Source organism: Balaenoptera ricei, chromosome 2, assembly GCF_028023285.1.
Source record: "Balaenoptera ricei isolate mBalRic1 chromosome 2, mBalRic1.hap2, whole genome shotgun sequence".
In the NCBI taxonomy this organism is placed as follows: domain Eukaryota; kingdom Metazoa; phylum Chordata; class Mammalia; order Artiodactyla; family Balaenopteridae; genus Balaenoptera; species Balaenoptera ricei.
Window position 1 is genome coordinate 4720694 of NC_082640.1, and position 13797 is coordinate 4734490.

General features: G+C 39.6%; 1 protein-coding gene across 3 annotated transcripts in view; it reads right to left on the reverse strand.

The window, feature by feature from the left end:
* Positions 1 to 5853: 5853 nt before the first annotated feature.
* SLC39A12 (solute carrier family 39 member 12) overlaps positions 5854 to 13797 on the reverse strand; it is a 67183-nt gene continuing 59239 nt past the window's right edge. For all 3 annotated transcript variants that reach the window (XM_059915264.1, XM_059915263.1, XM_059915262.1), the window contains one exon: positions 5854 to 6446. In XM_059915264.1, coding sequence (XP_059771247.1) covers positions 6318 to 6446 — 129 coding nt within the window. In that variant the 3' untranslated portion in view covers positions 5854 to 6317. The remainder of the gene's footprint in view (positions 6447 to 13797) is intronic.

Sequence of the window (13797 nt, forward strand, 5' to 3'; positions counted from 1 at the left end):
GCTCTGCAACGAGAGAAGCCACTGCAATGAGAAGCCCATGCACTGCAACAAAGAGTAGCCCCCTCTGATGCAACTAGAGAAAGCCTGCGTGCAGCAACGAAGACCCAATGCAGCCAAAATAAATAAATTTATTTAAAAAAAAAGATATCTCTACACTCATGTTCACTGCAGCCCTGTTTACAATAACAAAGATATGGAGGCAACCTAAGTGTCCCTGATGGACGAATGGATAAAGAAGATGTGATATATATGTATATACCTATGTACAATGAAATATATTCAGCCATAAAAAAGAACGAAATACTGCCATTTGCAATAAAATGGACTGACCTTGAGGGCAGTACACTAAATGAAAGAGGCCAGACAGAGAAATATAAGTACCGTATGATCTCATTTATATGTGAAATCTAAAAACAAAAACAATGAGCTCATAGATACAGAGAACAGATTAGTGGTTGCCAGAGGCGGGGGGTAAGGGGTGGGCAAAATAGGCAAAGGGTGTCAAACTTTTAGTTATAAAATAAATAAGTTATGGGACGTAGTACAGCATGGTGACTATAGTTAATAATACTGTATTGTGCACTTGAAACTTGCTAAGAGAGTAGATCCTACAAGTTCTCATCACAAGAAATTAAGAAGTTGTAACTACTATGGTGATGGGTGCTAACTAGACTTGCTCTGGTAGATTGTTTAGCGATACGCACGAATGTTGAATCATTATGTTGTACACCAGAAACTAATAATGTAATATATCAATTATATTTTAACAAAAAAATCCTTAAGCCTAGAAACCTTTTGGAATTTTAGAACTTAAAGAATTCATTTGTTACATGATGTTAAGTTGTATGAAAATCATAACTTCCATTAACAAAAAAAAACATGCTGCATAGACTGTAGATCCTCATGGGAAGAAATGAACATGAACAAGAATAGGCAAAGCCACCTTAAATGACTGAGACCTTAGAGAGGAGAAGGGTTGACTGGGACCAGAGAGGATGGTAAAAATTGTTAAGATTGCTGGACCAGAAGTCTGAGATCTCGAGCTGAGTCCTTGGTCAACTCCTTTATAGAGATAAGAGCTTGGGCTAACATTTAGACTCTCCAAACCTCAATTTTTTCTCTATAGAGGCTGTGTGTTGCAGGGATTGAGGTCACAGATTCTGGAGCTAGTCTGCCTTAGCTCTGTAACCTTGGGCAAGTTAACTGACCCCTCTGGGCCTCAGTTTCTTCATCTGTAAAAGGGGGATGAAAAGAGTGTTTCACCTATACTTCCAGGGTTCTTAAGAGAATTAAATGAGTCTTATAAAGCACCCTTAATAGTATCTGGCACCTAGCAAGCGCTATAAAAATATTTGCTATTACATCACCATTATAAAATCAAAGAGTTGAATTAAATCTCTGAGGTTGGTTCTTGCACCAGCATGATGTGATGCTGTGGGCTTAGTCTAGGGGCACTCTGCATAGCTATTTAAGGGAATTGCTGAGATCGTGAAACAAAACGAATCCATAAACCAGAAATCCTGGATACTTTCCAAAATTTTGTGTAAAGTCAAGGGTAGGGGTGGGAATTGGTGAGAGCCTAGGTGGGTCCCAGCTGGCAGCACCTGTCTCTGTGGGCAGGGGAAGAGGAAGATCTTTCTCTTTTTATATTGTTCAATATGACTAGGGAGATGGAGGGATTTATCATACAAAGGAAGAAAGCCTCTGAGAAGCAAGAGGCTTTGCAAAGCGGGTTAAGCAGCGGTGGCGGGATGGGCTGGGAGGTGGGGGGAAGGTCCGTATGATAAAGTCTGTCTCTGAGACATGAACATTGTGGTAGGGGGAGGCCAGGTGTGCAAGTACATTTCACAGGCCCTTCACATGGGGTAAGATCACTTTGGATTTGGGAAACTCTCTTTGGCTTCTCAAACTTCCTACGATTTCCAGCGGGTTTTGAGATGTGCCTATGGAGGTAAGAGCTTGACCACGGGGGGCTCATTGCCCCCAACACATGGGTGCTAGCGCAGGTAGGAACATCTGCTGGGTGAGTTGGTGCCGCTGTCCATGGTGCCCTCGTTGCCCAGGGTGGCTGTGTGTACCTCCAGCTGGAGGGCATCTGCCCTGTTTGAACAAGCCAGCACTCCAGAGGGTGATGCCCCAGGGACCCCGGGCTCTTTTCAGAGCTGGTCACATTCCTTCAGCAGCAGGTGCAACAGGTACATTGGCAACAGGGGCTGTGGGTTGAACTCCTTTGGGCTCTGAATTGAAATCAAGTTGTGACCATAGCCATGGTCTCAGACAGCTTCCTCTCCATCAGCTTCCCTTATTCAACCTCCAGATCCTCAGAAGTGTGATCAGAGTGGAACATAATAGGTTTTGCTTATAGTTAGGGAGTTTGGGATTGACATATACATACTACTATATATAAGATAGAAAGCCAACAGGGACCTGCCGCATAGCACAGAGAACTCTGCTCAATGTTATGTAACAACCTAAAAGGGAAAAAAATTTGAAAAAGAATGGATACATGTATATGTATAACTGAATCACTTTGCTGTACACCTGAAACTAACACAACAGTGTTAATCGACTATGCCCCATATAAAATAAAAAAGTTTAAAATAAAATAAAGTGAGTGCCTCTGGGCAACAGGAATAAATAAATAAATAAGATAAAGAATAAGAGAGAGGGGCTCACGCTGGGTGTAAGCATTATGACACTTGGAGGGAGGCTTCCCAGAGGAGATGGCAGACTGGGGTCAACCAGAGGGCCCCCCCACCATCTCTCTGGCTCTGGAAGTGAGTCAAGGTGAAAAAACAGTAAGGAAATATTTGAGTGACTGGTTTGGAGGCTTGAGTAGAAGATTGTAAAGACATAAAAAGGTTTGGTCTCCATTCCCTACCAAGAAAAGACATTTCCATGAGCTGAGGTACAGTCCTGAGAGGTAAACTGTGAAAATGTGATAAAAGAAGGGGATCCTGATGATGATGATGGTGGTGATGATGTTGATTTAATATTTATTGAGCCTTCAGTATTCTCCAGGCACTGTGCTTCATGAACAGTAAGCATCTCATATTGACCCCACCACAATCTCACGAGGTAGGGTCTATTTTTAGCCCTATTTTACAGAAATAAAAATTGCTCAAAGAAGTTGTAAGTTTATTAAGTGGCATTTCTGGGATTTGAACCAAGATTCCAGTTTAGCGCCTGAATTCTTAATGCACACAAGAGCCCCAACCTGATTGGTCCAGTCTACCCTAGCAACCAGCATCGTCACAATCCAACCCTTCCCCTCCAGCTTCGAAGAGGAAAGGAAGTTGTCAAAGTGCAGTATCGTGAGAGGTGCGTCTTACAGAGAGAGGCACAGTCACATCTCCAAAGTCTGGCTTCTGGAAGGGATGGCGGAGGGGTGGTCACGGCTGTAATTTATGGGCATATTTATATCACACCCTGGTCCTGGTCAGCACACGGCCGTGGAACCACCTTCCCAGGCCCTGAATTCTGCCTCACAGTAACATGATACCAATTCTCCTTTCCCTAAAGAGGGCTCTGTCAGTGGGTGATGGATGCTCAAATAAGAATTCTGTATGACTTGCTCCTTGGTTTTTATGACTCCGGGAGCATTTCTAGTTCAGTGACTAAAAAACAAATCAATCACCGAGTAGAAATACAGTGGAATCCTAAATTTAGGCCTACCAAACAGAAATACTCTAACGTTATTGTGAACTCTGGTTTCAAGGAAAACACCCATTACCCCAAAGATCAGTAAGTAACACATAACTTAGATGACTGAAAGGGATGACCATGGTCGGCCACCCCAAATTTAGACTCTGTCCATATTTAGAAGGCAAAAAGTCATCATAATATTTTTATCATTACCACTCAATTTTGAGGAAAAGAGAATTTCTATCAATTTTTAAGACTGCTTGAGGCTGGAGGTCCGGCTCAGGCTGTTGGGTTGCTGATAGGGATTAACAAAGAGCCAGGTGTAAGGTAGCATGGGGGGAGGGATGGCCAACCTAGAAAGGTACCCTCAGAAGCCACTACATCCTATTCTTAGGATGACCCTTGCAGATGACCTCTGATGGCCAGGTCTTTGCTTACAACCAGAGCACACTGGTGCTGGGTTGCAAAATACTCACTGAAAACGTCCCTCCAAATCCTTCCAACAGCTGAGTCCTTTTAGTCCCTCTACACCACCTCATCCAACGGTCAAATTAAACCCGCTCTAGATTAGCAGATGCAAACTAGTATATATAGGATGGGTAAACAACAAGGTCCTACTGTACAGCACAGGGAACTATACTCAATACCCTGTGATAAACCATAACGGAAAAGAATAGATATATATGTATAACTGAGTCACTTTGCTGTGCAGCAGAAATGAACACAACATTGTAAATCAACTAGACTTGAATAAAATTTAAAAAGAAATTAAACCCACTCTAACTTGAAGGTTACAGAGTAGCTCACATCAAGATGTTTAATTTAGCCAAGCCGCAAACTACTCTAAACTTGAACTGGGAACAAATTCATCCATCAGAGCTGTGTTAACTAAACTGCCTTAAGTTAAGGCTTCACGCCAAAATCAGAACGTGCTCGTAGAAACCCAAACACGGTTGGTGCCAGGTGCTTCTTTTGCGTAACCTCCACACCACGTCGACCGGTACAAAGGGGGTTTTGTTCAGCTACATATTATTCTCCAATAAAAGGACGACAAAGCTCTGCGTGTCGGGGCCGCTTACCTTTCAAGGCAAAGATGAATCAAAGTGCTACCTGCGGACTCTTCATCCGGTGACTCCCGCGACTGCACCGACGCTCACAAGCAAGGCGGAAAGAGCAGAGGCTTTCGACCTAGGAACTCGGGTCGAGCGTGAGGCTTGCCGGGCGTTAATCAGCTTAATGGGGCAAGAGCCGTGCGCCTGCGCTCTCCGGACGCCAGGTGTGTCTGATCTCCATCACGCCCGTGAAGCTCGGGCTGGCCATCCAACGAGCAGCATCAACATCAGTATCACCTGGAGGCAGTTCCAAATCAAGCCCCGCCGCAGACTTACAGCCTCAGAAACTCTAGGGATGAAGCCCATCGGTCTACCCTGTGATAATCCTCCATCGGTCCTAATGTCTGCCCAAGTCAGAGCACTATTGCATTATGTCGTGATGCTCCCTTAAACGAAGCTCTGAAGACAACTGAAGGAGAAACCCCCCTCGTTCTGAAATCAAAGAAAGGCTGAAGAAGATTGTGTCTGGGTGCACGTGGCAAGGACTATCTACTGGTAAGTGAGTAAGTAGGAGAGACGTATTTGATGCAGTGCCATGAGTCATTTTTGGCAGTAAAATGGGCTTTTTTCCCTTGTCAAGATATCTCATTAAAAAATAAGAAAAATAGTAGGCATCTGTTTTCCAAGAAAAGTGACTAAAGCCAGAGTTATTTTCTATTTTAATGATTTTGCTAGGGTATCAGGAACGTTGCTTGTACATTTCATGAACTTACCTACTTAAATAATGTTTAGGGTTCTATATTTCCTCAGAAAGAGCATAAAAATATGCTTCACTTAGTAATATTATTCTCATAAACACACTCTGTTAAATCTGTGACACTTTACGCATTAAATCTACTGCCCGACTCAAGTTTTATGTTAAAATTTTTTGAATTTCATCTTTTGCTTCCAGTTTTCTCTGCCGAGAACAGATTTCCTTTGGTGCTTATAGAGAAGAGTGCTGACACAGTAGCCTTTAAAATTCCCAAGTTTGCTTATTTATGAGCATTTCTGAGCCAGTGGGTCACACTTTCAGGTGAACTATGCTATATTTTTTTTTTTCTTTTTAGCGTTCATTCAGAATCTGACATCCAGTAACAGAAGGTAATACAAACCATCACATTAAAACAAGACTTTATTACATTTGTTTGTAGTTTAGTTTGCTTATGGTTTATAATCTCACATACACACAAAAAATATATTATTGACATCAAAGAAGTTACAGCGGATTTTAACCCAACACACATCTGTCCACTTCAAATACTACAAACAAACATCCTTTACTAGGGAAAAAATATTTTTTGAAAGTTTACTAGAATTAATTTAGAGCGTATGAGTTACTAAAAAGGTGTGAGTTCCGTCACAGTGTTGGAAACTAACAACAAAAATTCAATTAAGTACAACCTGACATTTATACACTATAGAAACAAAATTGCATTATAAAATCAGTAAGTTAATGAACTAAAAGACACACACTTCACCTAAGATAAAAATATTTAATTTATAAATCACTATAGAATACAACAAAAGAAACAAAATGACGCCATAGAAATTGATTTTTGAAGGATTTTGAGACTCAACTTATATTTTAATATTTTGTTCATATATAGCCAAGAGTAAGAGGGAAAGCCAACCTAGGGTCAGTCCAAAGTTCTGCAGGAGAAACATGAACCACGGTCGCTGTGTTTGAACATGAGTCATTTCAGGAAGCTAAAAAAAGAATAAAAAACCAGAATAAGATCCAGATATATTCACTGCTGGGAAAAGTTTGGTGGGAAAACATGAGAGACTCTGTTATTCAGAACTTAATAACCTTTCAAATTCCCCAAACAGTTACAAAATGTTTAATACCTACTCTTACCAAAATTCTAAAACATTAGATAAATTAAGCCATTTGATCGTGTTTAGAAGGATCTTAGTGATACCAGAAATCTTAAAATGACAGAGCTATCAACTGAAAGCAAACCCAGCTCTTCTTATTTTTATTTTTGGAAAATGCTTAAATGTGCAATAGATAATAAATGAAAGGTATCATTTTTGATCGTTCTGTTAGGTTTATGAAGTTGCTAAATTCACTGGCTATTACAAAGCATATATTTGTTTCTTTTCAAAATGATGACCAAGGTCTTCCTGACCTTTGGAACAATAAAGGCATCATCTCCTAAGGCTATGTTTTATTCTCAGAGAGAGAAATGGCAACCGCTTTATGTTTGTGAAATGCCGTAACGCCATTTAGAGGGAAACGTTCACTCAAGCATCTGTGTGAAGTGCCTCAATGTGTTTGTCTCACATTCTTTCGAATCCCTCACCCTGAGAAGGTCAGAGTGACTATATCTCTCTCGTGACAGTCATTTCTATTGGAGCACAGGCTCAGGTCAACATGGATTGGAGACGGAACTCCGCCTTGGCACTGCTGACATTTGGGGCTGGATAATTCTTTGTTGTGGGAGTTCTCCTGTGTATTGAAGGATGTTTAGCCGCATCACTGATTTCTATCCACTAGATGTCAGTTGTAAGTCTGCCCCTAGTCATGACAACCAAGAATGTCTCCAGGCATTGTCAAATGTCCCCTGGGGGCTAAAAATCACCTCTGATTGAGAACTACTGGATTCTTTTACCTAGCAAGAGAAAGATCAAACATATAAAATATGCAAGGGCTTTAGATTTATGGCAGTGGAAAACAGGCTGACGTATTTTTTCATGCCTGTATGGGAGCATCCGGTATATACATACCTTTTCAGATTCTTTTCCCTTATAGGTTATTACAAAATATTGAGTAGAGTTCCCTGTGCTATGCAGTAGGCCCAGTTGGTTATCTATTTTATACACAGTAGTGTGTACATGTTAATCCCAAACTCATTTATCCCTCCCGCCACCTCCCTTTCCCGGTTGGTAACCATAAGTTTGTTTTCTATATCTGTGAGGCTCTTTCTGTTTTGTAAATAAGTTCCTTTGTATCATTTTTTTAGATTCCACATATAAGTGATATCATATGGTATTTGTCTTTCTCTGTCTGGCTTACTTCATTTCGTATGATAATCTCTAGGTCCATCCATATTGCTGCAAATGGTATCCCTTGCTTTTCTTTTAAATCAAAATAATTGGCTGTGTGATAACTTGCCATCCATTCAGGGGTACCTTCTAGCAGCTCATCTTTCCCTCGAGGTCTTTCAGGATGCTCTGGCAGAAGGTCTTATGTAACATTTACTTTCATTTACATCCATTTGATCATGCCCTTTCTTATATCTTTCCCCCTCTCCTGTTTACTCCTCATAACCCTGTAAGAGCTAAAATTATTAACTCCTTTCAGTTATGAGGAAACACTGGCTCAACGAGGATGATGACTTATCCAAAAGCACACAGACGTGATGTCAGAACCAAGACAAGGAGCCCGGCCATCTCATTATTGTAGAGGATACACAAACACCTACAAAGACCAGCTTTCTATCTGAAATTCACCTCTGTCTACTATGGCCAATACATTTCTAACTAATTAGAAAAAAATAGAAAACGCAAACACTAAAAATGTCCAATTAGGCATAAACTAGCCATTGCATGTGATAAAAATATGTAGTAGAATATACAGATATCACACTGCCTTTGTCATAAAAGACATCACATTACTGATTCTGTTTTTAAGGCAGACAATATGCACTGGAAAAAAAGCTATAACAGGCTAACTTTGTACACCTATAGAAACAGACAAACAATGCAAATCAACATTTCAAAACACTTTGAGGAGATTCTCATCCTGATATGGAAGCTTTGATCTTAATTTGGGTGGCCTGTCTGAACTTCCCATGTCCACGTGGTTTGGTAAGAAAACCCAGCTAAGTTTGCTTTTGAGACAATACTTGGCCCTCTTTTGGATGACTATGGATGATATATGAACCATAATATCTCTTGGGTACACACCAAAATACCAGAGAGTTCTACAGAAAGTCTTTCCAAAAGATACAAACATAAAATGCCAAAGCTCAGAACACATCTGATCACAGTATTTCACTTGCTCCGAATCTACCCACATTTAAAAAAATTTTTTATTTATATTTTATTTATTTATTGTTGGCTGCGTTGGGTCTTCGTTGCTGCATGAGGGCTTTCTCTAGTTGCGGCGAGCGGGGGCTACTTTTCATTGTGTGTGGGCTTCTCGTTGCGGTGGCTTCTCTCGTTGCGGAGCACAGGCTCTAGGCACGCGGGCTTCAGTAGTTGTGGCGCACGGGCTCAATAGTTGTGGCTCGCAGGCTCTAGAGCTCAGGCTCAGTAGTTGTGGCGCACGGGCTTCATTGCTCCACAACATGTGGGATCTTCCCGGACCAGGGCTTGAACCCGTGTCCCCTGCATTGGCAGGTGGATTCTTAACCACTGTGCCACCAGGGAAGTCCTACTCACATTTTTAAAATAATTTCAGTCAGCAAATTTTGAAGGAAAATACAGGTCCATGTGAATTAATTTTCAAGAGCATTTATTGTTCTTTTCCTCTTTTTAAAATGCCCAAAAAGAGGTTAAATGCCACCATTTTTCCCTGGCTTTCAAGTGAGAAAAGTCCCCTTTTCCTCCAGGGCAATTAAATTCTGTTATTGAACAGTTTTACAGATGTTGATTTAAACCCTAAGACCAGAGGGGGTGCAATGATGGATAGAGTGTGTTAACACTGAGGTGAAAGGTAGAAAAAAAAGACGAGAAATGTTAGTAAAACAGCCTTGCCCAGAGATAGCACTAGGAGAAATGTTCTTTAGATTTCTTCCAGATATTCGGAAACCTTGAAGTAGAAAGTCCTTCCTTTTTAACCTCCATGCTTGGCAAGTTCACCAAGTCACATCAGTGAATGTCAAGACATGACAGTCAAGGTGTTGTAATCTTATGGAAAATAATCTTTAACTAAGATGCGACTCTTTAACATATCACTAAGTTCTTTTTTTAAATTTTCAATCAGGCACAGGAAAGAAATTCCCTGAGATGCACAAAGTCCACATATTGACGGTGATTTTTCTACAGATAATGGTCCTTGCAAGTTCTGTTAACTAATTCAGATGTAGTTATGATGGTCAACTGCTGACTAGGATTTCTGAACATTTTAGAAAGTGATAGTAAATAAATGTTTTACACTTGAGTCCATCCCAATAATTGTATCCTTAGTCAAACTGAAGCTTTAAAATGAATGTTCACAGAGAAGTTAGAACACATCAGGAAGGAAAGTGGATAAATACTAATATCATGTACCACGTAGTAATTATATACTAAGGAGGACTTGTCACAAAAAAAGGGTGGTCTGTAAAATATCCTCTGAAACTAAGATTCTGTCTCTCCTTCTTGTACATCTAAGGTTCACACTCCCAGGCCATACAAAGACTTCTCTGTCCACTTCCATTGGTATTCTGAAAATGGTTTCTTGTTGGTGTCATTAAAGATCAATTACTGGATATTGCAACATTTATCTTCATTATGGTTCATAACTGTACATACTGAAAAAGAAATCTCAGTGTCCAATATTTCTATTGATATACTACACTAAAAATTTCAAAGGCCTTTCATTATTAACAATGTACAATTCAAACATAGAAATTCAACATTCATTTGTTGAAGACACTTGGTGATATCTCTTATGAAGGTAAAATTGTAATGCAAATATTTTTCCCCTCTCAGGAATCCATAGCTTTTGGCGTCACCAACTTTCAAGAGAAATGATGTGTTTCTCCATTCATGAAGCACAATTAACAACTGGTTTATGCCATCTTCTTTTCAGAGGGACCTTAAAACCCATCGTGCACACAGTCAGGTATATATTTGCCTTTGCTAAGAAGAACCATGCTTATTCCTAACAAATATGATGAGGAAAAAACCCTCAGAAGCCTTTTTGTAGGGTGTCCTAATAATGTTTAAACTCTTTAGGGGCACATATGCAATGGGTTGGTCTAACTGTCACATTTGTAAATGGCCTAATTTTGTCCTTGCAGAAGATTCACATCTAAAAACAAAATGGAAACTTGTTAATGGAAGTCATCATTTGGTTGGCAAATCTGCAATGATCTGTTTGCATGTGCAACTGTATACTTAATAGTTGTGCCACCTACAAATTGGCACTTGCCATCTACCTCTAAGGATTAAATTATGAGCCGCTGCAGCTGCTGACCTTCAACACCTCCTGAAAGGAGTTCAGGGTGGAGATCAGAAATGAGGCGCGCTCTGTGCTCTGGAAAAAACTGGCAGAACAGGTCTTCAGATAATTAGATATTTTCAGGAGATGATTTTATGAGCCCAATTCTTGCATCTCCTCATATCTAGAAAAACACTAAAATCCTTCATGCTGACATCTGCTCCTCGTGACTAGCTAATCATGAGATTAGCAGAAACCTTCTGCAAAAAATATGTGCTTGATGGCATGTACTCCCCCTTCACTAAAACCACATATATACTGACCTTCCCCCCACATCTTTGAAGCAGTTTCTCAGAGCTATCTGAAATGCTGTCTCCTGGGCTATAGTCCTCATTTTGCCCCAATAAAACTTAATTCACAACTCTCACGTTGTGCATTTTTTTCCCGTTGACAGTTGAACATCGAAGACTTCTGGATTCTGGTATGGCATGTAAGGAGGTTACAAGCCACCAATTCATCCTAACAAGTGAAAAACTGAACAATTCATCCTAACAAGTGAAAAACTGAACAAACTCAAAGATCAACAAGCCTTCTTAGATATGTCAGAGAAGTGAGGTCACAGGGCAAACTGCTGGTCTACATATTGAAAGACAAGAAGACACAGAGAATCACAATTTACTGGAGCAGAAACCACAAGCAGGAACTTTTGTAGGAACCAGTGCCAGGATAGGGAAACTGGAGCTGTAACTGATGGATCGTTAGAGGCTGAGTGTAGACAAGCCTAAGCATTAAAAGTTTCAGGGGTAACCAGTCTTAGGGAGGCCTCCCACCCACACACTTTTGTGAATTTTACTGTGAGGAGCTGTACCAGATTCTCACAGTGAACATTGGAGAAAAATGCCGTCAAGCTTCCAGCAAGAGGAGGATTAAAAGGGCCATTTTTTAAATATGCCAGAGCTTTTTGTTATTTTTAACAAAGCCTGCCCTCAGGAGAAACTACTTTACCAGAGCCTAACCTACCTGGAGAAGGGAAGTACCCAACTTTAGCCCCTTTCTAGCCATTCTGTCCCACCTAAGCAGGGAGGGGACAAGAAATCCATGGTCCATGGGCACAGGCTCACCAACAGATGGAGACCTAATCACAGGCCTATAGAACTCTCTCCCTCCCCCCATGCCTCACACTGCATTACTAAAGGCCTATTTACCACCATTCCTTTCCCCAGTACACTATGCCATCCTTTCAACAAAAATAATATGGAATACTACACAGTAAAAAACAGTTTTCTGAAGAGACTGAACAAGCATCAGACCTAGAGTCAGGTATGGTAAGAAGGTTGGCTTTATCAGTGTAGAAATTTTTAAAAACTATAACTAAAATGCTAAGGGCTTTCTGAAAAGAAGGCAACATATGCAATAGCAGATGGGTAAAATAATCAGAGAGATGAAAATTCCAAGAAAGAATGAAAAAGAAATGTTAGAGATCAAAAACACTCTAACGGAAATGAAGAATGCGTTGGATGGGCTCATTAGTAGACTGCATATGGCTGAGGAAAAACTCTCTGAACTTGAGAATATGACAATAGAAACTTCTGAAACTGAAAAGCAATGTGAAAAAAGACTGGGAAAAGAAACAGAACACAATATCCAAAAACCATGAGGCAACTACAAAAGATGTAACTTATGTGTAATGGGAATACCAGAAAAAGAAAGAGAGAAAGGAACAGAAGTAATATTTGAAGAATAATGACTGAGAATTTCCTCCAAATTAATGTCAGACATCAAACCACAGATCCAGGAAGCTCAGAGAAAATGCCCCCAGAATGACATATAGGCATATCATCTTCAGAAAATTAAAGATAAAAAAAAATCCTGAAAGAAGTCAGAGGGAAAAAATATCTTATCTATAGAGGAGCAAGGATAAGAATTACATCTAAATCTTTCTCAGAAACTACGCAAGCAAAAGAGACTGAAATGAAATGTTTAAAGTGTTGAGAGAGAAAAACCACCAATCTAGAATTCTGTACCCCCAAAATTATCCTTTGAAAGTAAAGGGGAAAATAAGGCTTTCACAGACAAACAAAAATTGAGGAAATTTGTTGCCAGTAGATCTGCCTTGCAAGAAATGTTAAAAGAAGTTCTTCAGAGAGAGGAAAATAATATAGATCGGAAACTGGAATCTACATAAGGAAAGGAAGAGCGTTCAAAAAATTGAGTAAGTAAAGGTAAAATAAAAGCTTTATTTTTTCTTATTCTTAATTGATCTAACAGATAAAAATTTGTTCAAAATAATAATAGCAACAATGTATTTGATTATGCATTCTTGTGTGTGTGTGTCTGTATGTGTGCGTGTGCATATGTGTGCTTACGTAATAGTGAAAGGAATGACAGCGTTGACACAAGGGATGGGACAGATGGCTTAGAAATATTTTGTTATTATAAGGTACTTACATTACCCAATAAGCAGTACGATGTTATCTCAAAGTGGATCTGGATTAGTTATAAACGTATATTGAAAATTTTAGGGCAACTGCTTAAAAAACTAAAAAAAGAAGTATAATTAATATGCTAAGAAATGAGTGAAAGTGGAATCAAATAAATTGCTCAAAACCACAAAAGGTAGAAAAGTGTAGAAGACAGAAATAACAACAAAGGATAAGGGTAACAATTAGAAAATGGTAACAAATATGGTAGATATTAATCTAGCTATATCAATAATCACTGTAAATATCGATGGTTAAATATACCCACTAAAAGACAGAGATTATCAGACTGGATCAAAAACCAAGACTCAGCTATATGCTGTCTACAAGAAACCCACTGTAAATACAAAGATACATGTGGATTAAAAACAAAGGGATGGGGGAAGATATACCATGCTAACACTAATCAAAAGAAAGCAAGAGTAGCTATATAAATTTCAAACAGAGCAGACTTCAGAGCAAGGAAAGTTATCAGGGAAAAAGA